At 41.5% G+C, this 27,677-nt stretch overlaps 1 protein-coding gene across 7 annotated transcripts in view; it reads right to left on the reverse strand.

The window, feature by feature from the left end:
- Positions 1–27,677, reverse strand: part of LTBP1 (latent transforming growth factor beta binding protein 1) — a 416,121-nt gene that overhangs the window by 257,217 nt on the left and 131,227 nt on the right. For all 7 annotated transcript variants that reach the window (XM_066378530.1, XM_066378532.1, XM_066378534.1 and 4 more), the window contains exon 4: positions 8,327–8,496. In XM_066378530.1, coding sequence (XP_066234627.1) covers positions 8,327–8,496 — 170 coding nt within the window. The remainder of the gene's footprint in view (positions 1–8,326; positions 8,497–27,677) is intronic.

The following is a 27,677-nucleotide window of genomic DNA, read 5'->3' on the forward strand; positions in this document are numbered from 1 at the left end:
TTCAAACAGAGGTTTATCCTCCCAAAATGATGCTTTGTACTATCCCCCCCAGGCGACCTGTAATACATGTGTTATTTTTCTCTAGAAATAGCACATTTTGATCACAGAATATTCTGGAGCCATACAGTGTTTATTTCTCAATATCTTGAATTCTTGTCTCAACAACCAGAAATATCCTTGGATTGGTTTATTTATTTATTATGAAATCCTGGGCCCTCAGGATTGAAGCCTCTTTCTCTTACACAAACGGCTGCCCACTGGGGAATTTAGATTACATAATCCTTCGCTCTAGGTTTTCCTCCACAGTTGGTTTCATATTGCTGGAGAAGCTTCTTGGAAGTGTTTATAATCAATCCAAGCCCACCATTCCCCAGCTATCTGAAACCGTGTGTCAGCAGTCAGGAGCCAGAGAGAGTGCTCATGTTCACATGCCTTCCTGGACTGGGACAGGATCAAACAGCTCCTGGATAAAACATACCACCCACCTTCGCCCCCAACTGAGGCACACTGGCCACAAAAAGACCACACAGGGAACTTTCTCTGCAATAGGTCATACCCCGTTGTATGGCCAGTAGTCGCCGCTGTCATGGCCGGGCATATACAGGTTCCCATTAGATTCGGGCAGACAGTAAAGAAACAGTGGAGCCAAAAAATGGTGAGCCATTCCTTTATTCAAGACTTGCACCAGCAGACAAGCAAACACACAGGGCTCCCAAAGCCACTGACACATTCTCTGATTCCACAACCAGAAGAATCTTCTCCAGGTTCTCCTAGAATCAAAGGCCCCACCAGTCTCAGTGGAGCTCGCAAAAGCTCCTCACCTCTGGTTCCCCATCTGCCAACATGGCTTCTTACTCTGCAAAACTGGCTTCTCTCTCTTTCCCTGCCTTCTTGGCTTCTGTCTCAGCACTCTGCATCCTCTCTGCTCTCACTCTCCAAAAATGGCTTCTCTCTGCTTCTCCTCCTCCTCCTTCTTTTTAAAACTTTTCTGGTGCAAAAACCCCTCCTCCAGCAAACATTAGCAAGACAATGGCCCTGCCCAAGCAGGAAGGTAATTTGCAATTTCACAGATCACACACCTGGCACTGCCCAGAACCATTTTTAACAATAAAAGTGAGCAAACTCAAAAAACACAAATTTTACAAACTCATTTGCCCAACATCTGTCCTTCAATGGAACCTGGGTTCCTAAAACCCTGGTGTGTTACCTTGTGTAAACGCTTTCTTAATTGTTAAGTTGCACACAGTGTGTTGTGGCTTTTGCTGTCTAGGTGTGTAAGCCAACAAGAACTTTGCCAGAACTCACTGAAGAGTGGGTGCTTTTCTTCTAGCTATTTTTCATGCTAACATCCATATTGCCAAATAACTGAGAAGTTGGCTAAAGGCTCCTGATACTCACAAAAAACTGCTTTAGGTACTGTAAGTATTTTTTATGGAGCTTTTACCATCCTTCCTTCTTTAAAGCAGTGTGTTTTCACACTTAGTGTGCCTCTTAGATGCTAAATCACCTTTGTTAGTTTTCATCAGCTTGTGAGATCGTTTCTAGCGGGCACAACTTCCACTGCCACTTAGTATCCACAGGATTGGTGTGGAGCCAATCTCAAAGACACACTCATTTGCATATGACCAGCTAAAGTTAGTGCCCAGGCAGGGAAGGCTTTCAGTGCCAGTACTGCACAATGTGTCTATGGAATCCTCTCCCTCCCAGTGCCCACTTTCCCCATCTGCAACGCTCCACCTTAATGGGGCTCCCAACCAATCAGAAACTATCAGGTCATCTCTGAGAACTGGAGTTCCCAGTTCTCAACTTCTCCTTCTGCTCTTCCCTTTCTTTCTTCACATGATCTGTCCTATCACTCATATCCCAAACTTCAACATCCCAGGGAGGTGAGGTGGTTCCTAGAACCAGACTCGCCCTCACCAGCATTTTCAAACTGCTTCCTCTCTGAAGGGCTCTCTATTGCAGTTCATCCTGTGCGTAGCAATCTGGACCCAGCTGTTCCCATCTGTACTTATTACAGCTCCGTTTGCCTTCATCCAGTTGCCACTCCAAGGTTTCTCCCCCATTGGCAAAGGGCCAGTAAGTGAAAGATGAATTTGGTCTTCCACACTCTGCAGCCAACTTCCTTCCCATGATGGGTGTCTGAACACACCACAAACACATTACCTATGGAGATCCTGTAACTGACATTGGGTACCCAGAGCCTTTAATCAATGTCGGCCCACCTCCTGGAAGTGACAGCATAAGCAGAACTATCTGGGCCAAATTCTGCCTGTTATCTCCTAACCTTCAGTTTTGTTTCACCAAAGCAAGAATCTTGGCTTCTCCTCTAACCCTGTGCAGAACCACTCCTTTCTCACAGTCAGGGCAGCCAGGAAGACGGGCAGTTGTACTGCTAACCACTCTGCTGTACCAACCAGCCACTACAGAAAAATCTCACGCCAGACACATGAACTTACTTTTCTCAAGGGGAGATACACCATCGGTCATGAAACCCTGAGTTGCTATCATATCTTACGCTTCTTGAGGTCAGTGTGAACATAGCTTGAAGCCTAATGCTAGCACATTCAACCATGGTGTCACTCAAAGTGCAAAGAGGTGGTCTAGTGCCTAAAGGGTCCACATTTGGGACTACTGACTGTGGTCAGGGCAGAACTGGGTACAGAAATGTGGGCAGCAAGCCTCCTGCTCAGACCTGAGATCTGGGAGGCTGTTCCATCTTCAAATAGAGGAGCCCATGACTCCAGGGCAGAAGTTGAGCTGACTAGTCTGTTGCAAGGACTGGGAGAGGTCACCAGAGACCACTGCAACCAGGGCTAAGATATCACCTATGGTCTCAACTGCATGCAGGACAAGGTTTTCTGCTGTCGGAGCAGCCAAATGGGGGCTGTGTACATGATTTCCACACCACCCGGGCTGTTTACTAAAGCAGAAAGATTCTGTATAACACTTCATTTAAAAAATAAAAGTGGGCTTGTGCTTTTTGTTGTAACTTCCCAGAACCACATGTCTTCAGTGCCAATACTCTGTCTCTCTACATCTCAGCACGGCTGAAGATAACCTGGGAAATTTTTTAAGAGTCTGTATCTGTTTTAAAAACGAACATTTATCTTTTCAGAAATGTAAAATTCTAATTTTTGTTGAATTTGAAGAACATTTTGGAAGACAACTTTAATATGTAAATAATATTTCTTTCAAAGCTAAGTCCATCTTGATAGTAAAACACCTGAAATTAGCAATGAGGAATCCCACTTAAAAGTTTAAATTTCCAACTATTAAAAGTGATCGAATAGCAAAAGGGACAAAGCACGTGTGTATCTGAATCAGAGATTCCCCGATCTTTTGGCTCCAGGACTCGGCATCATCTGCAAACCAGCTGTCCAGGGAACCATTTTAGTCACATGGGTATTTATGCTCACCCTAAAGATCTCCTTTATAAGTAACTCTACACTCTATCCTAAGTAAGCTCTCCAGTACTTATAACCCTCATGACAAAAATGTCCTTCCACTGTAGTCTGTAACAGAAATATCATTTTCTGGTTTTAACATTATCAGGCATCCCATGGTATTTTTACTACCACAGCAGATAGGCTGATGTGGATATTTATTACCCTCAAGGTCTTTAGTCTAAAGAGTTGTGCCAAACTAATCTCTTTACACGTGAGCTCTTTGGGTGTGCTCCTAAGCATATGTTATTCTAATTACCTCAACAGACTGTATTGATAAGATTGCCTTTCAAATGTTATCATGTCATTTCAACCTTCCTCCTTCTTCTGAATTAAAAATATTACTAAAGCAAGCACAACAGAATTTGGTTTAAGTACTCAATTGTTTCCTACAAGTCACTAAGGAAGATACTGGATAAAGAAGTCTCTTCTACCCCATGCTGTCCTTAAGACTTCCAAGAGAGCTGACAAGCTCCATTCCTTGAAGCTTTTATAACTACCTATTTGGAAATAATTCTGTAAGTATTTTCACATTATTTTTAACATAACATGACTTTTAGTAGATTCCCAAGGTTGTGTAACCTGATGACCATCTAATTCCAGCACACTTTCTTCAACCCAAAAGAAAAGCTTTACCCATAAACAATCACTCCCCACGCGCCCTCTCCCCAGACCCGGGCAATCACCACTATACCTCCCTTCTATATGGACATTTCATGTAACTTGCCTATTCTGGACATTTCATATCAACAGAGTCACATGATCTGGATTCTTCTGCATCTAGATTCTTTTGCGTATGCTCTGCTTTCACAGTTCCTTCACATTGTGGCATTTATCAGTACTTCATTTTATTTCCATAGCTGAACAACTAATTATGTGATATACCACATTTGTTTACCCACTCTTAGTTAATGAGCATTCTGGTTGTTCTTGCATTTCGGTCATCAATAAATAATGCTGCTATGAACATTTGTATACAAGGGTTTATGTATACATATATTTCCAATTCTATTGGGTAGATACCCAAGAGTGGAATTTCTGGGTCATATAGTAACTCTGTGTGTAATTTTTTTGAGGAACTCAAGTGATAACTTAATGTGATTCAGTCTAGCTATATAGCTGCTACTGGTTCATCCAGTGAAAATGTTACTGTCACCAGTATGAAAAGGCTTTCTGTAAACAACCAGGAGTAATATTCCTTCCCTTCCCAAATGCTCTGTGGCTTATCACTCTAACATGAAAGGAAACTAGACTTATCTGACAGCAGGTCAGTCTTACCAGTGGTTTCCTGGTAGTTCATGCTTTTCTCGCTGCCATCAAACTTAAACCAAAATATATCTGAGAATTTTCATAGTAAGGAGGGTGGGCTGCTATGAGAATAAAGGATGATTGGATGTGGTTCAACTGTCGTGTTCCAGGCACCAATCAGGTCCAAACCCGAGATATTTTTAGTAGACTGAGAGGCTGTGAGTTCCGAGGTCAGCAGCTGGCAAACTACAGCCCATCAGCCAAACTCAGCCAGCTGCCTGATTCTTTAAAGCCTACCAGCCAAGAATTATTTTTACATTTTTAAATGGTTACATTTTAAATAGTTATATAAGTATCTATATATAACATCTTTATCTGTGTCTTGGCTCATGAAGCCTGAAATATTTACTCTCAGGTCCTTTAAGAAAAAGCTTGGCCCTGGTTGGGTAGCTCAATCAATATATCAACGTTGCAGGTTTGATCCCTGGTCAGGGCACATACAAGAATCACCCAATGAATGCATGGACAAGTGGAACAACAAATCAATGTTTCTTTCTCTCTCTATTTCTCCCACTCCCCTTCATTTCTCTCTAAAAATCAAGCAATAAATAAAAATTTAAAAATAAAAAGTTTGTAGACCCCTGCTTTAGATGATACCCGTGCCAATTAAATTTTGTTAAGACCAACGAATAAAGCAGAGCACTGTTATTATCACTAGAGATATCCAGTATTCAGAGAACACCCAACCCAGGATGTCAAGTTACCCAGGAAGTGACTCAGAAGGCTGGTGACTACATAGAATAGAAATAGGGAAAGCAGTGGGCTCACATGGGGCCGGAAGAATGAGTTGTATCATCTGAAGTTGGGAAATTCCAATAACATTTATTCCTAACAATAGAGAACATTTGACTACAACGTGATAGTCTGTGTCTCCCTATCTTGTTTGTTTTATCTGCAGAGTGTTAGAATGAACACTTGAACACATTTTGCTTTCCTGAACCTGTCATCCCCCATCCTCATCTTTTTCCTGCTTATTCTGATCAATTCTCCTTTCACCTACCAGGTGTTAACAGCAAGTCCTTATTCACTTGGATGTGGGAGGGCTGCTGCCTCCTCCAATTAGGAGCTGATTAAGCTTACACAATGCTTACAGCTAGAGGAATAGATCATTACTGCTGCTTGCAAGGTAGTGTTATACCTACCAACTGGTAATTACTATGGACCACATTTGTTATCCTACTTAAGGGAGGAAAAACAACACTTGTTCGTTTGCTAAATGAAATGCTTTCTCTAGTCCCCACAGCTTCTCAAAGTAATGGCAGTGGACTGTTAGGACACCCCCGTCTCTCAGTTTCATCCCAAGATTCCTCACACCCACCAGATCATAATAGTCCTACCCTTCTAAAGAGTCAGAATTATTTACTCCTCTTGATGGACCTTTAAATCCTTCAATAAAAGGAGTCTGTCTGTTTGCATGTGATCTGCTCTATAAAGATGAAAAAGGAGACACAAAGTTTCTGCTCTTCCTCAGACTTCTCTGATCAATGTCCCCTTCCTTTCTGTCACATGTAAGGTTTCCCTGGAGTCTCCTTCTTATCTAATGCAAGGTTGGATGTGGGGGCAAAATATTGTGCATCTTTACATTACTCATACCTTCTTTCTAGTTTTAATCTCTCTATTGTTATTCTTACTCCGCTTTGCTATTTTCATATCCTAATGGTCCTGCCAAACTACCTCTTTTTTAAGACTTTCCCATTAGCCCTCCAGCTCTCAGTAGTTCTGGTCTCAGCAAAAAAAAATAGCCACATTTCCTTTCCTGGCCCTCCTATGTGCCTGCTGGTTAGTTCCTGGGCCTTTTTTTTTTTTTTTTCTTTGAACTACCGCCAAGTTGGGGGGGGGGGGGAACACCATCATTGTGATCATGCGTTAGTCTAAATTACTTTACCAGCTCCCAACTATGGAGAAACTACATTGAAACAGGATGGGTGGGAAATTTATGGACAATACAGATAAGAAACTTATCTATACATTCTTCAAAAATACAATTTCATCAGAAGATAACTCAACAGAGATTTGAGAGTTTAAAATATATACATATACACACACAGTGGGAGTTTTTCCTTCCAATAACAAATCATCGGTAACAAACCAAAACCACAGTCTAGTCTCTAGTCTGAATACCAGTGATTCTCAGACCATCTCTTCCTCACACCTTCATGAAGTTATAAATTCTCTTCCTCATCAGTACAATCATGAGCTTTCAAAAACTCTCTTCTCATCGTATTCTAATTTTGGAAAGCTTCTAAAAATATATATGACCTGTATAAAATCCCAAGGAAATAAGAAGTATATTTCTTTTTATTTTTTCTAAATTAATATTAGAAAAATACTACACACAAGAGAACAGGAATAGTCACACAGAAAAGACGAAGAAGCACTTAAATAAAAGGGTCTTTTAGAAACTAGATGGACACATCTGTTGTTTTGCACATGACTTGAAAGCTGTCTTCTCAGAAGGGCAAGAAGGAGCTACATGACTTCTCCATTCCCCTCTCTCTAACATCCCCTGGGCTTGCTTTCCTTACCATCCCTCTAAACCTCGTCAAATGACTGCTCTGGGGGTCCCAGCCTCCGGTCACTGAGCAGAATTTCCTCACAAATTGCAAGGTGGGATGTACAAACCTTGTATTAGATACTCTTCTGGTCAAGTGACCAATTCTAAGGGAAGAATCTATCATTCTAGAAGATGGATTCTTCTGGATGGGCCCAGAGAATCAAACCCACACAGATACAGAGCTCTACAGTGCCAAGCAGTAGGAAAAAATTCTATCTCAGCTCTGCCCAGGACACTCGGTGGTTGACGGAGGGTCCTTGCTGCAACCTCACAACCGGCGTTCTCTTTCACAGTTTATGGCACAGGCCATCGGTCAACATGAGAGACCAGGCAGCAAGCTGCTGGAGCGGGTGCGCGCGCCCAGCTCCCGCCTTTGAATGGTCTGCGCCTCGCTCCAAAACGTTTTCACCAGAGGCTGCCAGGAGACGCTGTAATACCTAAACCACAAATCATCACGTTCCCCACCCTTGGAGCCCGGGCTTGTCCTTGAGCTTCCCACATGGTGCGAGATTAACGGAGCTGGCCACTGATACAATGGCTCTTTACAAACCCAGGGGAAAATCTGCCGTGCCATCTGCTCGATACACTAAAAAGTGGACCTCGGAACACAGAAATGCCCACTGGAGGTGTGCTCCGAGAATAACGCAGGACATTTCAGACTTTTCAGACCAAATGAGGAATGAATTCTGGCTAGCTTACTAAATATTTTATCAATGTAAACATGTCAGGCATACAACTATCTAAAATTAGAACAAGTACGTCTCAGAAAGGGAACCATCTTGCAGAAACAGAATTACCAGTACTTCAGACTTTTTTTCCAACACCCAAGAACACTGCCTTCCCTCAGGATAAGGAAACTGCACTGCTGTCTGGTTGTTTTAGGAACCAATATGGGTTTACCTTTTTATTTAATGGTTTAAAATTTTATCTACTGTGACACATTAAAGCCATCTAAACCAAAGTGTTTTCAGACGATGACGCTCTAACTGTGAAAGGTGATTGGCTGGACAATACTCACACTGAAAAGGTGCAGCAGCTGGATCCTGCCCGTATCTTAAAGGGAGCAAACCTTCGGTGGACTGCTCTCCTGAGATCACCTTTTGGGCTGCAAAGTACTGGGGCTTGAGCACATATTCCTGGGTCTGGCCATGATGAATCACCACGTTCTGTGAGGTCAGGGGTGTCACTCTGGAGAAAAACAGAGTGAGGATAAGGAAATAAATAATAGCTATTTAAAAGTCAACTAAGAAGGAAAGAATAAAAAGTTAAACTTAGAAAGGAGCATGAATTCCACGCTAGGCTCAATTTTTCCTTCACATACTGTAGTCAGACATTTACAACATACAAGGAATTAACAGCTTATTCTTGGAAACTTCTAACCTAATAGGGACTCTGCCGGTCTAGTCAAGAAGGTTAAGGACAAACAGGCCACCCCTAATGGATTCTAATAGAGGAATCAGAGCACAGCTCCCATAAGCCTTCATGAAAAAACCCGTGGTACTTATAAAGAAGAAAAAGACATATACATGAACAGGTAAATATATTAAAAGGTGTGTTTTATATAAACTGATAAATAAGCAGGCAGCATTGAAAATGGGAAGAGAAGAAAGGAAGAATAAAATACAGAAAAAGGATTATGTAAGAAAGTCAAAGAGTGATCAATTAAGCAAAACTAAACAATTGGAGCCCATACAACATACAATGGGACTTCCTTAATGCTAGAAGGGCAGGTAGGCAACCTCTTTGAGCCTCACTTTCCTCGTCAGTACCATAGAGTCTCTGCCACACAGGGCTAATAAAAAAATGTTGGTAAAAATCAGAATATACAAAACTGAAAAAAAAATTTAAAGCTCTTTTAAAATATCAATTATGATGAGAGGTAAAACATTCATTCCAGTTAACATTTAAGTATTTTATGCTGTATCTCATAAACTGTACTATTCAAGTAAATGTTTTACAATTACCAGGTTCTAAGAATAACAAGAATAATAAGAATGACTAATCACAATCTCACTCGTTCTTCAATAACATGAGTCAGGATCTCTGGGGACTCCTGAACACAATGACTGTGTTTTCGCCCTCCTGGCCCAACCCTTTATACTCTATGACGGTTTTCTTCTGCTGCATGTAATGTATACTTTAAAATAATAAGCTTCACCCAGATTTAATCATTCCCTGAAAGACAGCACTGAAATCATTAGCTAAGTAAGACTAATAAATAATGAAGAGTATAAAGAAGATATATCGGCCCTGGCTGGCTGGCTCAGTGGATAGAGCATTGGCGCAGTACGCATACATTCCAAGTTCGATCCCCGGTCAGGGCACACACGAGAAGTGACCATCTGCTTCTATTCCCCTCCATCTCCCCCTTCTCTCTCTCTTCTCCTCTTGCAGCCAGTGGCTTGATTGGTCCATGCATCAGCTTCAGGTGCTGAGGATAGCTCGGCTGATTCGAGCATCAGCCCCAGATGGGGTTTGCTGGGTAGATCTCGGTCAGGGGTGCATGCGGAAGTCTCTCTCTCTCTACCTCCTCTCCTCTCACTTAAAGATAAATAAACAAACAAATAATAAAGAAGATATACCAATGAATTCCAGAAAAAGGCTAAATTTGCTACTAAAATTGTGTGGACAGAGAGCATTTTAGTAGCAAACAGCCTTTGGAAGGAAACCTGCTCTCCAGTATTATCTTAAATATTATTGACAGTGACATAGTAAAGTCATCTAATCTGAACAAAATGTTGCCTGACCCACTGGTAAAGCATCGACCTGGAATGCTGAGGTTGCTGGTTCAAATCCCTAGGCTTGCCTGGTCAAGGCACATATGGGAGTTGATGCTTTCTGCTCCTCCCCCTTTCTCTTCTCTCTCTCTCTCTCTCTCTCTCTCTCTCTCTCTCTCTGACTGTCTCCTCTCTCTAAAATGAATTAAAAAATATTTAAAAAATAAAATAAACTGAAAAAAATGTTTCCAAACTATGATACTATAACTTAGGAAAATGGTTCACTGAGCTATAGTCACACTAACAAGATGACACAAAACCCCAAAGATTGTCCCAAATGAGGGACTCCCGAAAAGAAAAAGAAATGAACCATGAGAGGTCATCATGAAAGGTAAACTGTCAGCCCACCCAAAACACCACCACACCATGTCGGGTCAGAAGCAGTAACAGAGTCCTGAATAAACTCTTTCTATCTGAGTTACTCCAGTTGGGGCTGATGTACAAGGTTTTGAGGGGGACAAGGTGTCCATGAGAAATAGAGGAAAAGAAGCTGGGATTAAGGGTGCTTCCCTATTAACCAGTGAGCCATGCAGATCTCTTCATTATTATTTCTTTTTGAGGAGAGAATTTCTTTATTCTTCACAATTTTCAAGAGGAACTTTAAATATAAAATTGCATCCTTGGCAGTCTGTTCGGCTCATAAACATGCTCTGGGAGCATTTTCATAAATAAAAGATAAATGCTACATAAACAGATGTAGTCATTCAAACTGCTTTTAGGACGTCTCCTTTACAGTCTGGTTGGTATTAACAGACAGCACTTTGCCTTTCTTTAAACTAGGTCACAGAATTCTCTTACATTTTTTGAAGCAAAAGTTTAAAGTTAAATCCCTATTATATTAAAGGCATTTTCTTTCTTTTCTCCTTTTTTCTTTTCCTCCCCTCGCCTCCCCTTTCCTTCTTTTCTTCCTTCCTTACTGGATTTTACTTCTACTATTTATATTTTAAATTTTTTATTGATTATTGGGGTGACATTGGGAAATAAAATTATATCGCTTTCAGTGGTACACTTCTATAATAATCACCTGTATACTGTATTGTGCATTCAGTATGCCAAGTCGTCTCCCTCCATCAGCATCTGTCCCCCTCTACCCTCTGCTACCTCCCCTCACCACCCCTGCCCTCTGGTAATCACCATACTGTTGTCTGTTTGTGAGGGGGTTGTTTGGTTTTTTTTGCCTTAATCCCTTCACTTTTTTTTACTCAGCCCCCCAAGCCCCCTCCCCTCTGACAGCTGTCAATCTGATCTGTCTCTATGAATCTGCTTCTATTTTGTTTGTGTATTTTGTTCATTAGATTTCACATATAAGTGAAATCATATGGTACTTGTATTTCTCTGACTGGCTTGTATCATTTAGCAAAATACTCTCCAGGTCCATCCATGCTGTTGCAAAAGGTAAGGTTTCCTTCTTTTTTTACAGCCAAGTAGCATTCCACTGTGTAAATGTACCACAGCTTTCTTAACCACTCATCTACTGATGGGAACCTGGGCTGTTTCCAGATCCTGGCTATTGTAAATAATGCTGCAATGAACATGGGGGTGCATTTCTTCTTTTGAATACTGTTTTGGTTTCTTTAGAAATATTCCCAGAAGTGGAATTGCTGAGTCATAAGGCAGTTCCATTTTTAATTTTTTGAGGTAACTTCATGCTGCTTTCCACAGTGGCTACACCAATCTGCACTCCCACCAACAGGGCATGAGAGTTCCCTTTTCTTACATCCTCACCAATACTTGTTTGTTGATTTATTGATGATAAGTCATTCTGACAGCTGTGAGGTTATCTCACTGTGGTTTTAATCTGTATTTCTCTTATGACTAGGGACATTGAGCATCTTTCTAGATGTCTATTGGCCATGCATATGTCCTTTTTGTAGAAATGGTCCTTTGCCCATTTTTTAATTGGATTGTCTATATTTTTGGTGTTGAGTTTATTAAGTGCTTTATAAATTTTGGATATTAACCCTTTATCAGATGTATCACTGGCAAATATGTTCTCCCATTCAGTGGATTGTCTTTTCATTTCATTGATGGTTTCCTTTGCTGTGCAAAACCTTTTTAGTTTGAAGTAGTCCCATCCGCTTATTTTTTCATTTTTTTTTATCTGAGGTGGTATATCAGAAAAAAATATTGCTGCAAGAAATGTCCAAGATTTTACTACCTATGTTTTCTGCTAGGAGTTTTATGGTTTTGAGTCTAATATTTAAGTCTTTAATCCACGTTGAGCTTTTTCTTGAGTATGGTATAAGAAGGTAGTCTAGTTTCATTTTTTTTTGCACATATCTGTCCAATTTTCCCAACACCATTTACTGAATGGGCTATCTTTACCATACTGTATGTATTTTTTTTTTTATTAAGTGAGAGGCAGGGAGACAGAGACAGACTCCTGCATGTACCCCAACTGGGATCCACCAGGCAAGCCCCCTACCAGGTGATGCTGTCTGGACCACTGCTCCATTGCTCAGTAACTGAGCTATTTTAGTGCCTGAGGCCATGGAGCCATCCTCAGCACCTGGGGCCAACTTTGCTTGAACCATTAGAGCCATGGCTGTGGGAGGAGAAGAGAGAGAGAAAGATAGAGATGGCACAGGTGGAGAAGCAGATGGTCTCTTCTCCTGTATGCCCTGACCGGGAATCAAACCTGGGACTTCCACACACCAGGCTGACATTCTACCTCTGAGCCAACTGGCCAGGGCCTACACCACTGTATGTTTTTTCCTCCTTTGTCAAATATTAATTGACTGTATAGGCATGAGTTTATTTCTGGGCTCTCTATTCTATTTCATTGATCTATGTCTGCCAATATGATGCTGTTTTGATTACTATAGCCTTGTAGTAGAGTTTTCTACAGGTAGAATGATTCTTCCAACTTTGTTCTTCTTCCTCAAGATTGCTGTGGCTATTTGGGGTCTTTTGTAGTTCCATATAAATTTTTGGAACATTTGTTCTATTTCTATGAAATATATCATTGGTTTCTTGATTGGAATCCTGTTGAACCTATAGGGTATTTTGGGTAGCATGGACATATTAATGATGTTAATTCTTCCTATCTATGAACATGGTATATGTTCCACTTATTTGTATGTTCTTCAGTTTCTTTCTTCAACCTCTTATAAGTTTCCAAGCATGGATCTTTTACCTCCTTGGTTAAATTACTCCTAGGTGTTTTATTCTTTTTGAAGCAACTGAATGGAATTGTTTTCTTAGTTTCTCTTTCTGATAGTTTATTATTGGTGTAATAAAATGCAACTGAATATTTATTTTGTATCCTGCTACTTTACTGAATTCATTTATCAGTTCTAATAGTTTCTGGTGTTATCTTTAAGGTTCTCTATAGGTATATCATGTGATCTGCAATAAATGACAGTTTTATTTCTTTGTTTCTAACATAGATGCCTTTATTTCTTCTTCTTGTATGATTGCTATGGCTAAAACTTCAGTAGTTGAAAGCAGACATCCCTTGTCTTGTTCCCAATCTTAAGGGAAACGCTTGTAGTTTCTGTCCCATGAGTATGATGATGGCTGTAGGTTTGTCATAAGTGGCCTTTGTTGTGTTCAGGTATGTACCCACTTGTCCCACTTTGCTGAGATCTTTTATCATAAATGGGTGTTGGATTTTATTAAATGCTTTCCCCGCATCTATCGATATGATCATGTGATTTTTATCCTTCATTTTGTTTATGTGGTATATCACATTTACTGACTTGCAGATACTATACTAACACTGCATCCCCAGAATAAATCCCATTTGATCTTTTTAATGTCTTGCTATATCCAGTTTGCTAATATTTTGTTGAGAATTTTAGCACCCATGTTCATCAGGGTTATAATAATTTTCTTTCTTTGTAGTGTCTTTATTTGATTTTGGAATTAGGATAATGCTGGCTTCATAAAATGAGCTTGGGAGTCTCCCATTGAATTTTTATTAAATACTGTGAGAAGGATAGGTGTTAGTTCTTTGAATGTTTAGTAAAATTCACTAGTGAATCCACCAAGTCCAGAACTTTTGTTTGTTGGGAGGTGTGTTTTTTTTATTTCTGCTTCAATTTCATTAGTTGTAATCTGTCTATTCAGATTCTCTGATTTTTCCTAATACTGGAAGACTGTATGTTTCTAGGAATTTATCCATTTCATCCAGATTGTCCTATTTGTTGACATATAGTTTTTGTAATATTTTCTTACAATCCTTTGTATATATTTATTTGGTGAAAGTTGTTGCTGCTCCATTTTCATTTCTGATTTGAGTCCTCTCTCTTTTTTTCTTGATGATTCTAAAGGTTTGTCATACTGTTTATCTTTTCAATGAACAAGCTCCTGGTTTCGTTGAGCCTTTGTGGGGGTCTCTTATTTTTATTTATTTACTTTATTTCATCTTTTTATGCTCTGATCTTTATTATTTCCTTTCTTCTACTCACTTTAGGCTTTGTTTGTTGTTCTTTCTCAAGTTCCTTTAAGTATAAAGTTAAAGTGTTTATTTGAGATTTTTTCTTATTTCTTAAGATAGGCCTATAAATGCTGTGAATTTCCCTCTTATGACTGCTTTCTGTGTCCCATAGATTTGGGGTTGTTGTACTTTCATTTGTTTTAAGGTATTTTTTGGTTTATATTTTGATCTTGTTGTTAACCATTCATTCTTCAGTAACATGTTATTTAACCTTCATGTCTTTGTGCATTACTCTGGGTTTATTTTTTTTGTGACTGATATCGAGTTTTATACCATATGGTCAGAGAAGATGCTTGATATGAATTCAATATTCTTAAATTTATTGAGACTTATTTTGTGTCCTAATGTGGTTTATACTAGAAAATGTTCCATTTGCACTTGAAAAGAATGTATATTCTGCTGTTTTGCAATGAAATGCTCTGAAGATACCAATTAAATCCATCTGATCTAGTGTGTCATTTAAGGTCACTGTTTCCTTGTTGATTTTCTCTATAAAACATGTATCCATTGATGTCAGTAGGGTATTAAAATTCCCTACTACGACTATATTACTGTCAGTCTCTTTTTTTACATCCATTAAGATTTGCTTTACATATTGAGTACTCAAAAGTTCGGTGCCTAAATATTTAGTAGGGTTATATGCTCTTGTTGGACTGTTCCCTTTATCATTATGTAGTGTCCTTTTTTATCTCTTACTATAGCCTTTGTTTTAAAGTATATTTTTTCAGATATAAGTATTGCTACCCCAGATGTTTTTTCCTTTCCATATTCATGAAATATCTTTTTCCATCCCTTACTTTTAGTGTGTTTGTATCTCTCCTTCTGAGGTGGGTCTTTTGTAAGCAGCATATATATGGGTCTTGTTTTCTTATTCATTCAGTTACCCAATGTCTTTTGATTGGAGCATTTAAGCTATTTACACTTAAAGTGATCATTGATAGGTAAGTATTTATGGCTATTTTATTCTTTTAACTGTGCTCCTCTCAGTTTTTCTTCTTCTTAAAAAATGGCCCTTTAACATTTCTGATAATACTGGTTTGGTGGTAACAAACTGCTTTAGCTTTTTCTTTTCTGGGAAGCTCTTTATTTCTCCTTTAATTTGAAAAAAAAATAGCCTCTCTGGGTAAAGTAGTCTTGGTTGTAGGTCCTTGTTTTCATCTCTTTGAATATGCCATGCCAATTCCTTCTGGCCTGAAATGATTTTATTGAGAAATCACTTGACAGTGTTATGGAAGCTCCCTTATATGTAACTATGTATCTTTCTCTTGCTGCTTTTAAAATTCAGTCTTTGTCTTTCACCTTTGCCATTTTAATTATGATGTGTCTTGGTATTGGCCTCTTTGGATTCATCTTATTTGGGACTCTCTGCACTGTCTGAATTTGTGTGTCATTTTTCTTCACCAGGTTAGGAAAGATTTACTCACTATTTCTTCAAATGGGGTCTTGATCCCTTGCTCTCTCTCTTCTTCTGGTACCCCTAAGAAGCGAATGTTGTTACGTTTCATATTGTCCCAAAGGTTCCTTAAATTATCCTCATTTTTAAAATTCTTTTTTTTTTCTGTTCTGACTTGATGTTTTCTGCTACCTTGTCTTCCAAATCACTTCATTGCAACATACTAATTATTCCTTCTAGTGTATTCTTCATTTCAGATATCATATTCACTTGATTTTTTTTATTTCTGTGTCCTTTTTTTATGCTTACTATCTCTGTTGAAGTTCTCGTTTTGTTGAGATCTGTATAACCATTACTTTGAACTCTATATCTGGCATACTGCATGCCTCCATTTCATTTAGCTCTTTTTCTGGAGATTTCTCCTGTTCATTTCGGTGGCATATTTTTTTGTCTCCCCATTTTCTCTGTCTCTGTGCTTGTTATGAATTAGGCAGATATGCTATGACTTCCAGTCTTGGTAGGGTGGCCTTATGTAGTAGGTGTTCCATGGGATCCAGTGGCACACTCTCCTTGATAGCCTGAGCTGGGTGTTCCAGGAAAATCCTTTATGTGTGTTATTTAGCCCTCCTTGTAAATGAGTCTTAATTTCTATTGTCCTGTTTGTGTACAAGGTCAACCCTTGGACTGGCTAACTGTGAGGGTTGACCTGTACCTCAGTGTATGAGCTGTTGTGCAGTTTCTCACCACACAAAGTGGAATTCACTCTAGCAGGGTTTAGTGGCTACAGAAATTGCCCTTTGGATATGCAGCTTCTCAAGTTACTTGGATCCTGATATGATGTTGTCTGAAGCTGCACACAAGGTGTGTTGTTTCTGGGCCTCTTGGGAAAGACTCTGGTGCAGGCCAACCTCAGACACTGCCTGTGACTGGCCCTGGGCAACTTGTTTGGAGCTACAAAAACCTGTGTTCCACAGTTTTTTGCTGCCCTTGCTAAACCTCGGTATGCATGAGAAGCACCAGGCTGTACACCAAGGCCAGCTTTCCAGCACTGGGCCCTGGCACAGGTCAGCAAAAGTCCCAAGGCACCCTGAGATCTGCCTGCCACCACTTGTCAGCTGCCTATTAGGCTCAGTCACTGAAAGAGGCTCTGGACGTAATCGAGTTGCATGAGGTAGGTTCTCACTGAGTTACCAGGTAGTGGTAAGTGGTATCAGACTGATAGTGGTTCATACTCGGTGCCAGTGCTACGTCTGAGGCCACTAAGCAAATGTCCCAGGGTATACCAAGTCTTGCTGCTAACCCTTGGAGACAGGAGGCAAAGTCTCAAGAAGTCATCAGAGCGAGGCCAGAAGAGTTTATCAAGCCCAAACAGACCAAGATTTGGCCATGTGAAGAGAGGGCTCTACACTGCTCAAGCGTGCAAGAAGAAAATGGCTGCTATTTTAGAGCCATACAACTCAGTCTGTCCCAGATCCTGTCAGGAGCCTGATCTCAACAGGGTGGAAGAGTTGGGAGTCAGGAGGATGGGGCTGTTGGATCTACCATGAGGAGGAGGTACCAGTCAGCCTTGGGGGAAGGTAGGGTGAGTGACCCCTGTTCTAGAGGCACACAAGTCAGTCTGTCCCAGATTTTGCCCCCATCTCAGCAGGGCAAAGCAACCAGTAGTTGGGAGGATGGGGCCACTGGGAGCCCAAAGAGTGGAGCTAGAAGATCTCCTTTGATAAAGAGATGCCAGTCAGGTTCACAGAAAAGTAGGGGTAATGGCCTCCACTCCAAGGTCACATAAACTCAGTCCCTAAGACCTCATGAATCTACCCAGACCTCCACATTCTGGCCCTGTTAGCTGACTCCTCAGCAGGGCTTGTGCTCCACAGAGTGTGGTGACAGGGAGTCCAGAGGGTGGAACTATTGTATTCCCCCAGGCTGATGTCATGTGGAGGGGAGTGCTTCACCCAATAAAGATGGCATCTGAAGTGTGGGAGAATAACTCAGCACCAGTATCGTGGCAGCTGTCCCTTCAGCTCTCTCCCCAGAACCACAAACCCCAGTCTTTCCTCACATGACTCTAGTTCACTCCACCCTCCCTCTGCAGGAGCCAAAGGTGAGTGGCTACAAACAAGATTTGTGGCATTGGCCCTTTTAAAGGGTTCCTGTGTCTCTAGTGGACTCCTCTCTCTCTCTCTCTCACACACACACACACACACACACACACACACAAACAGAATCCCCACTGATTTTCACAGCTGGATGTTATGTGGATTCTTCTTCCCAGGTTGGTACTCTAGGCTAGGGAGCCCAGCTTGTGGTTGAGACCCCATACTTCTCAGAAAAAGCCTTTCCGGCTGAGCTATCCCTCCAGAACCTTAGCCACTACCCATGAGAGCAGAGCCAGCCCTTTTCACATCTCCACCCTTCCTATCAGTCTCAACGTGGCTTCTTCTGTAAATCCTTAGCTGTATGACTTCTCTTCAGCTAGCCTTCAGCTGGTTACTCAGGTTGATTACTTTATATTTTGGTTGTCATTCCATTTTGGTCCTGGAGGAGGTGAGTGTAACATCCACCTACTCTGCTGCCATCTTGAATTTCTAGATCTATAACTTTAAATCCTGAAGTCTCAGGAAAGCCCAGGATAATGTATGTTGGGCCTGGATTTATCAGACACAATGCCATGGAAGAGCATTCCACTCCCTTTGTCACTAGATTAATGACTTAAATTACTAAAAGCCTAAGGCTTCACATTGTAAACACTTTTGTTTTAATGATGTAAGTGTTGTTTTGAACTCTAAGTATGTTTGGTTGGGATGGAGTAGAAAGTGAAACAGCTGGACACATCTGGTGGGGTTGATAAGAACCACAAGTCAACTCTGTCAACATTGGGACAAGGGGATGTCCTCCTTCCCATCTCAGGGGCAATACCCTCTCCAGCAACGCTGTCACCCTGTCACTGTGTTGCTGGCACCTGCTGAGAGAAGTACAGGCTCACTCCCGTCCAGAAGAGGACAGCCCAGCATTCTAGGAGACCTTGGGCTCTACAACCACTTCTTGCTTTGACCACTGCCAGGTAGGTGAGACTGAGGGGTCTGCCTTCTAGTTGAGGTCACCCCTTCTCTCCCCTCTGAATCAAGGAAGTGAGGGAAGTGAGAGGCAGCAAGAAATGAGCTGAAAGCATATATATGCATGGTCTTCTCTCCCCTAAATGTAACAGAAAGGTAATGAACAAACAAAGAAGACCAAGAAATAGGAGGTCTGAAACTTGGGTAATAATCCTTGGCCATCACTAACTTAGCAAATGAGTAACAAGAAACTACCAGTGTAATGGCACTTAAGTCCTACTACAGTAAACTACTCGGCAAGTTACAGCACATTATAAATATGGAGCTACACAAAATTGCATTTCCCCTTCCTTCATCTATTCTTCCCTTTTCCCCAACGTAAGGGTGCAAAATATAGGCTCACAAAGGCACTCAGACACGGACAGACTAAAGCCACTCTGCCTGACAGCCACAGAAAAAGAAGCAAAGCCATGCACAGTGGGTTGGTAGAGGTCAAGTAAGTGAAACTGTCCAACCATTCATTCCACACATACAGACATTCAGGACCATCAGCATCCTGCCCCTCTCCCTTGCACACCTCCCTTCACAGTTGGTGTCCGCCTTTCCCTCTAATTCAGTTATTCCCACTTTGGGCCAGCTCTCAGCTTCACAAACACATATCCTCTTTAACTCTTCTTCTTTTCCCTCTCCTTTACCCAAGTAATCCAGGAAAAATGTCTCTCCCTGTATTTCAAGTAGGATGTTCTCCTTTCTTCCCTTCCCCCACCCCCCAAAAATTAAAAGCTTACCTATCACTAGTGAACATTAGATTTGTCATAGCATTCTAACTAACTTTTTTAAAGAGTAAACAAAACTGTTTGAAAGATTAAAAATGAAAGCTGTAGGACCTCCGGTTCAATGGTATTTTGGGTACCTCTATGTCTCCTCTTCCCTCCAAAGATGCCCTTAAAATTATAAATAAGGAATAAAAGAAGACGACACAAAGGCAGAGCCAACATCTGGTTGTTATACAACAGTACAGTCACGTTAGTCATTACACTATCGAATCCCTCTATTCTGATAAACAGCTATTAACTCAAGCCCCTTTGTGCACCTCCCTGCCCCCTTCACTGGGCCCCCTAAGATGTCTGCTCAACCCCTAAAGCAAGAGTTGACATTTGGCAGAACTGGAAATCTCTGGGTCTCTCTGCTCCAACATCCCTTCTGCTCAGTCAATACCTGTACTCAGGACACTAAATATGGTTCGTATTACCCACTAACACACAAGACAGAGTTCAACAGATCTGTAAGGGATTCAAAGTAGACTGGGAAATGTTGACTGCAGGGAGGAAGCCATGGCCTAAAAATATTTTTTTTTCTCACTTGTTTTACTTTAACCAGCAAAATGAAGCACACTTTATTTACATGGAGATTCAGTACACACCTATATGGGTCTGTGTTTTGCTATAACTAAAACAAGTTTTACAAAACCTTATTTACACCTCTATGTGCAGGACACTCTGTTACTGTCTCCTCTAATCTACTTTTTAAAAGACAGTCTTGAACCACTACATTGATTTCATGACCTCATGATGTTCTACTGAGCGGCAATCAGCATCTTAAGGGCACACTGGTCGAGAATCACTCTGCGAGGGCACAGGCACAGAGAAAGCAGTCTTGCTAAGGCCACAGAGTTGTTCTGGATGCTGAAACCAAGCGAAGCAAAGGGTAATAAGAAGGAGGGCTGAATACTGATGTCCTAACAAAGAAGTCGACACAGGCACACCTCTGAGATACTACAGGTTTGGTTCCGCATCACTGCAATAAAGCAAGCGTTACAATCCAGTGAGTCACACGAGTGTTTTGGTTCCCCAGTGCATGTAAAAGTTATGTTTACACTATACTGCAGTCTATTAAGTGTGCAACAGCAGTATGTCTAAATACACACACACACACACACCTTGATTAAAAATACATTAACGCTGAAAAATGCTAACCATTGCCTGAGCTTCAGACAGTCGTGATATTTTTGCTGGTGGGGGTCTTGCTTCCATGTTGATGAAAACACAGCGTCGGCAGAATGCCACCAAGCAGAGTGTGCTAAAATGAGGTGTGCCCTGTGCGAAGGCAACTGTTGTTCCACTCTAGCAAACAGAACATCCAGAACGGAAACCTCTACTTCCCTCAGAAGGAAAAAAAATGGGTCTTTTCTAAAAGAATGAAACTCTGTGGTTTAAACCACAAACGTGCTCCCCCAGAGGCAGGCCCACTCCCTCGGGCGCTCTGAGCGCCCCGCGCATGAAGACTGCTGTCCCGCATTTCCCCTAGAAGGAAGCTTGCCAGGCAGCCAGGAAGACACGAGAAGGGTCCCAGGAGGTAAAAGAAAGTCGTAAGAAAGAAAAACAACTGATATTTTGGAGACACTTGACTATATGGTGATGAATGCAGTTGGTGGAGTGGAAATATGAAGAATCCATTCAGATTCCATGCTAGTAACATCCTCCTTCAAGAAGCACAGTGATGTCCGCAATGGACACAAAAGGAGGGAGAAACCCAAGCACCCCACACTTGGCCTCGCATTGCGTGGTAACACCCACAGACATAATACTGAGAATGCTGTCACTGTCGGAAACAACCTGGAAGAGGAGGGGAAGCAGCAGAGGGAGGACGGAGAGGGCCGCTACCCCCACCCTACAAAACAGAAAGTCGTCAGGTTAACATCCATGACCTTGATAGATGAAGCTGACGGAACAAGTAGGTTTACATATGCTGCTCGAGTATGCCCAGGCAGAAACTATGAATATGAAATAAAGATTTTGAGAGGGAGAACGGGAGCAAGAGCTAGAATAAATAAGCTAAATCCCATCTCCTCTAGCAACAAGTTTTAGACAATATCTAAAGGGAATAAATAAATTTTTTTAAAAAATGGCTAGATGGAGGTAACTACCAGAAGGGTTAATGGGACTTGAGGTTACATGAAGGAGGGGCTGGAGCTTTAGCCAGTTAGCTCAGTTGGTTAAGAGCATAATCCCAAAACAACAAGGTTGTGCGTTCGATCCCTGGTCAGGGCACAAATGGGAAGCAACTAAAAAATGCATGACTAGGTGGAACAACAAATGCTTCCCTTCCCCCTCCCTTCTCTTTCCCTTCCTCTCTCTGTCTCTTTAAAAACCAGTGAAAGTTAAGCCCTGGCCGGATAGCTCTGGAGCTTCGTCCCAGAGTGCAGCGGCTGCCGGTTCGATTCCCCGGTCAGGGTGCATACAGGAGCAGCTCCATGTTGCTGTCTCTTCTCTCTCCCTGCTTCTCTCCAAAATAAGTAAATAAATAAATAAAAAGAAGGAGGGGCAGGGACAAAAGAAGAGGAGTCAAGCGATATGAAGGTTTAAGCCTGGCTGACAAGAGGGTATTTTGGTTCAAGGCCAAGGAGAAAAGTAAGCGCAGAGGGGCGCTGAGTCACAGCAGGCGGCAGAACGGGCCAGCCTGTGACCAAGACAATCACGCTCCTTCTAGAGACAGAAATGCGGGGTGGGTCTTTGGGAAGCGGTTAAGAAACGCGTCCAAGTTCAGGAGAGGTGATGCTCTAAGTGGGGCCGACTTCTCCAAAGGCCAAAGTGTTTCAGAAAAAATACGGAAACATACAGTTTCAAAGGCTATTTAATGGTGGGGACGCACAGAGAAAACAAGGGTGGAAAACAAGAACGACGTAGGTTCAGACATGAAAAGTGGAGGCAAGTTTCTAGAAGTAAAGGAGGCATGACCTGTAAACTGCTTCAGAAGAAAAACCAAAGCAGAGAAATAAAAAATTAGAAAAGGTCACCGAGTTGGGTAGTAGGTCCCGGGTACCATTCACACGGCTGTTCTAGTCATGACAGAAGATGAAATACAGGTCGGTCGGTGGCATCCTGGTGACACCCAGGAAAGAACAAGATAAGCAGGCCGGGGTCAGGGGCACGGCCATCGGAAGACTTGAATCCATGGAAGTCTCGGTATCTGGGTAAGCAAAAGGGAAACAATTGCATAGAACTTCTTTTCCTTAGAAGAAAGGATTAGTCACACACTGTTTACACTGCTGCCTTCAGAGAGGCAAGTTTTTGGCACAAGACCGAACTAAATTTTTCCGTATTTCTACTAAATCCATTATTCAACCTGGGGAATAGATGGGAGGACCTGGCACAACACAAGCCCCTTTCCAGTTAGGAAAAGGGCACTGGCCCTCATATGAGGGCACCTCCAGCAAGCCATAGAATGTTTCCCACAAAGGCCGGTCCGACACGGGCGAACCCTCTTCCCTTCTATGATTAGCAAACTTGAGTTTATAAACCAGGACCAAGAAGCCACAGAAAAGTCACCCCCAGTCTTCCGGGGCCAGTTTCTATCTATAAAATTGGAACGGTCCTATGTGTCCTGGTTGGGCTCCAAGTGGCTCAGAAGCATGGGCGGGTGCTTCCCAAGGAGAAGGGAGTGAACTAAAGTAAATACGGACTGTGAGCTACGGTTTGATGGCGAAACCTCTTTCCTGATGAGTTCTCACGGACCACACGCACATAGGGAAGGACAAAGAAAGAAACTTCTAGGAAGACGTCACAAGGCAGCATGACACACGTGAACACGCACACGTAAGGGTAACAAGTATTTGTCAATCTGTAACCCCATTCATACAAAATCGCCAATCGGATCAGAAAGGAATTAGGAGGTAAAAGGCGGCCAATGAGGAGACTAAAGGTCAGCACAAACAGCACTTTCAGACTGCCAGTGAGCGAGAAAGGGAGGGCCGGCGTGTGCCAGAATAAACACAGCCCCAGTCAAACGAAACAAGCACACACAAATCACAAGGGCGAGAGGAAAGGAAAGATTAGGCTGAAAATACAAATGTAGGGCACAGACCAGTAAAAATTCTTAGACTTCGGATGACATGAAAAGAAAAACACAAAATGCAAAAGGGATTGAGAAAATAAAATGAAAGAAGGTACACTGAGGGCTTGGGGGTAGAAATTAAGGCAACTATGGTGGTCATCATTAACAAACGTGGTAAACACAACCAAGTAGTTCTGGAACCAATTGCCTCTTACCAGTGGTTCTTAACTGGGGGTGATTTTGCCCCCCAGGGATATTTGGTGCTCACATGCTGTGGGAAGAAGCCAGGGATACTATTAAATGTCCTATGATGTACAGGACATACTCTACAAAAAAAAAGAATTATCTGGCAGAAAATGTCAATAGTTCCAAGTTTGAGAAGCACCGCTGTAAACATGTCCTACTTTCACCAAGCTATTATAATAGACATATGAGTACAGAGCCCAGTGCCTCTGGGAGTAACAATGAAGAAGTCACTGTCAACGATGGGGCCAGGCACACAAGAATTTAGACTCTAGAGCAGGGGTCTCAAAATCAACTCAGCATGTGGGCCGCAGAGCAAGATCACAGCTGTTCGGCGGGCCGCACTAGGTCTACAAAAGGCAACTGTTACGCAACACTTTTCTCACTGCAGTTGAAAACAAAAAAAAATCAGTACAACAAGCACAATCGTACATGCAGTTTACTCAGTGTCACAAAACAACCAGAAACTGTAGTTTGCATCACAACTACTGTTAACTAAGCTAATATCTAGCTAGGATGCTAGAGAAATGAAAAATACAAGTAGGCCCCTAGGCTTACTTAATTTTATCCAAAATATTTTGAACTTCGTGGATTAGTCTGCGGGCCGCACAAAATTGTTCAGCGGGCCGCGAGTTTGAGACCCCTGCTCTAGAGCCTTTAGGTGACCCCTGTGTTTTGGTCGTTCGACCCCCAATGGGGTCGCGACCCACAGGTTGAGAACCACTGCTCTAGACTAAAGGAAGAGATCAAAACTGCACAACCTTTTCCTGTGTCTTTTGGAAGCCCTGTTAAGACAGGAACATGGCCCTATACCCAAGTTACCTGGCTGGCGATCTGCAAGGGAAGCTAGAATACCACTGAAAATGTATTGTGAATGCAAAAAATATATATATATATATTTTTTATTCATTTTCTTTTTTTTTTTTTTTTTTTTTTTTTTTTTAGAGAGGAGAGGGAGAGACAGAGGGAGAAAGAGGAGAGACAGAGAGAAGGGGGGAGGAGCTGGAAGCATCAACTCCCATATGTGCCTTGACCAGGCAAGCCCAGGGTTTCAAACCGGCGACCTCAGCATTTCCAGGTCGACGCTTTATCCACTGCGCCACCACAGGTCAGGCCTATATATATTTTTTTAAAGCATTTTTACTAGAACACCTTGCAGAAACAGTATAGCATATATAAAGTTGGAGAGAACCCTTTGATAAACTGCTTAGCACTGGAAAGGGGGTGCTCAAAGACATCATAAATAAAGTAATATACAGTTTAGCAACTGCTCTTTAAGGAAGTCAAATCCCATCAATTCTATGGTTTCGGTTATGCCGAGAAAGTCAATACAGGTTCAGGGCCATTCATGCACTGTCTGGGATACCCCAGAAAGGAGCTGTAATGAAGACGAAACTACAAAGCAGAGGAAACAAGGTTTCCTCTTGGAAAGTTCAATAAAATAATCATAACACTTGGGAGAAGGTCCAAAGATCTAATGGACCAATTTGAGGAAACCCCATTAACCAAAGATAAGAATAAGAAAAGCATCAATAAGAATAACTATGATGGACTGAAATATTTTAAATATGTTTAAATGCATCTATTCATTAATAAAAAATCATAGGTCACTTCTGGAAGATGTTAGATAATCAACTCTATTTGAAAGCCAGTCAGAAAAAGAAGAGTACCATATCATTCACTTTTATGTGGAATCTAATGAACAAAAGAAACTAACAAACAAAATAGAAACAGACTCATAGATACAGAGAACAGACTGACAGCTGTCAGAGGGAACGGGGGTTGTGGGCTGGGTGAAAAGATTAAGCAAAGACAAAAAACTCACAGACGCAGACAACAGTGTGAGTATTAGGAGAGGGAAGGGAAGTGAGGGGAGGTAGAAGAGGGTACAGGGGCGATAAATGATGAGAGACAGTGACTTGACTTGGGGTGGTGAACACACAATACAATATACAGATGATGTGTTATAGAACTGTACAGCTAAAACCTATATAATTGTATTAACCAATGTCACCCCAATAAATTCAATAAAAAGTTTACCAAAAAAACTGATCAATAAAAGGAAAGAATCAAGCATATTATACTTTCATGTGATTCTTAATTTCATTTATCAACTTGAAGGATTTTTTTTTTTAACAGAGGCAAAGAGAGAGAGTCAGAGAGACGGATAGACAGGGACAGACAGACAGGAACGAAGAGATGAGAAGCATCAATCATTAGTTTTTCATTGCGCGTTGTAACATCTTAATTGTTCATTGATTGCTTTCCCATACGTGCCTTGACCGTGGGCCTTCAGCAGACCGAGTAACCCCTTGCTCGAGCCAGAGACCTTGGGCTCAAGCTGGTGACCTCAGGGTCTCAAACCTGGGTCTTCCACATCCCAGTCCGACACTCTATCCACTGCGCCACCACCCAGTCAGGCTTGAAGGATATTTTTCAATGAGACTAACATGTAAATCGGCGGACTCTGAGTAGGCAGAATTTCTTCCATAATGTGGGTGGGCCTCATCCAATGAGTTGGAAGGCCTCAATAGAACAAAAAGCTCACCTGCCTGAGAGGGAATTCTGCAGCAAGACTAACTCTGAACTCTACTGACACCACGGCTTTTCCTTCGTCCCCGCCTGCCAGCTCATACTTCAAATCTGGACTCTCCAGCCCCTATAGCCACATGAGCCAATTCCTCATAATAAATCTCTTTCTAGGCCCTGGCTGGTTAGCTCAGTTGGTTCAAAAGCCTCATCCCTTGCCAAGGCTGTAGGTTCAATCCCTGGTCAGGGCATATACAAGAACCAATCAATGAATGCATATAAGTAAGTGGAACAAAAAACTGCTGTCTCTCTCTCATCTCCCATCTCTCTAAAATGAATAAATATTTTTTAAAAATAAAAATTTTAAAAATCTCTCATATATATATAAACACACACACACACACAGACACACACACAGACATACACACACTACACACACACACACAGACACACACACACACGCTATTGGTTCTGTTTCCCTGGAGAAGCCTGTGACTTTCCCTGTACCAACTAACCTCAACCAAATAACTAAGGAAGGGAAGTTTCTGTTTGGAAAATTCTTCCAGAAAAAAATAAAATAAAATAAAGAACCAATGATATATAGAATTAAAACACTGTCATCTACAACTGGTAATGAACTGTAGGCAGTGATCATCAGTGGAGCTAATATTACAAAACCAAGAGTGTCCCTTGATGGAAGAGCACACCATCATTTGTGAAGCAGTCCAATCACTAATCTAACCTGAATCTGTCCAAGCCTCTAGGTTGGCACATTATTTATTTACAGGAAATCGTGCGGCAGCATACACGCTAATATCACAAGGATCCAGTCACCAAAATCTACAGTTGGTAGAACTTGCAGATTAAAAGAGATTTAAGAGACTTGTGAATCTGTTGCAAAGAATGAACATTTTTTTTATAATTCTGATTTGAACAAATAAGCTGTTAAAAACTAATGAAACAATCAGGGAAATTTAAATACCTGGATTCTTAATGATATTAAATATTTACATGCGATAGGATAATGGTCTTGAGGTTAGTTGTTAAGAGCCTTTATCTTCTACAGATACACGAGAAAAACTTACAAACTGGCTTCAAAA

Source organism: Saccopteryx leptura, chromosome 3 (assembly GCF_036850995.1).
Source record: "Saccopteryx leptura isolate mSacLep1 chromosome 3, mSacLep1_pri_phased_curated, whole genome shotgun sequence".
Taxonomy (NCBI): Eukaryota; Metazoa; Chordata; class Mammalia; order Chiroptera; family Emballonuridae; genus Saccopteryx; species Saccopteryx leptura.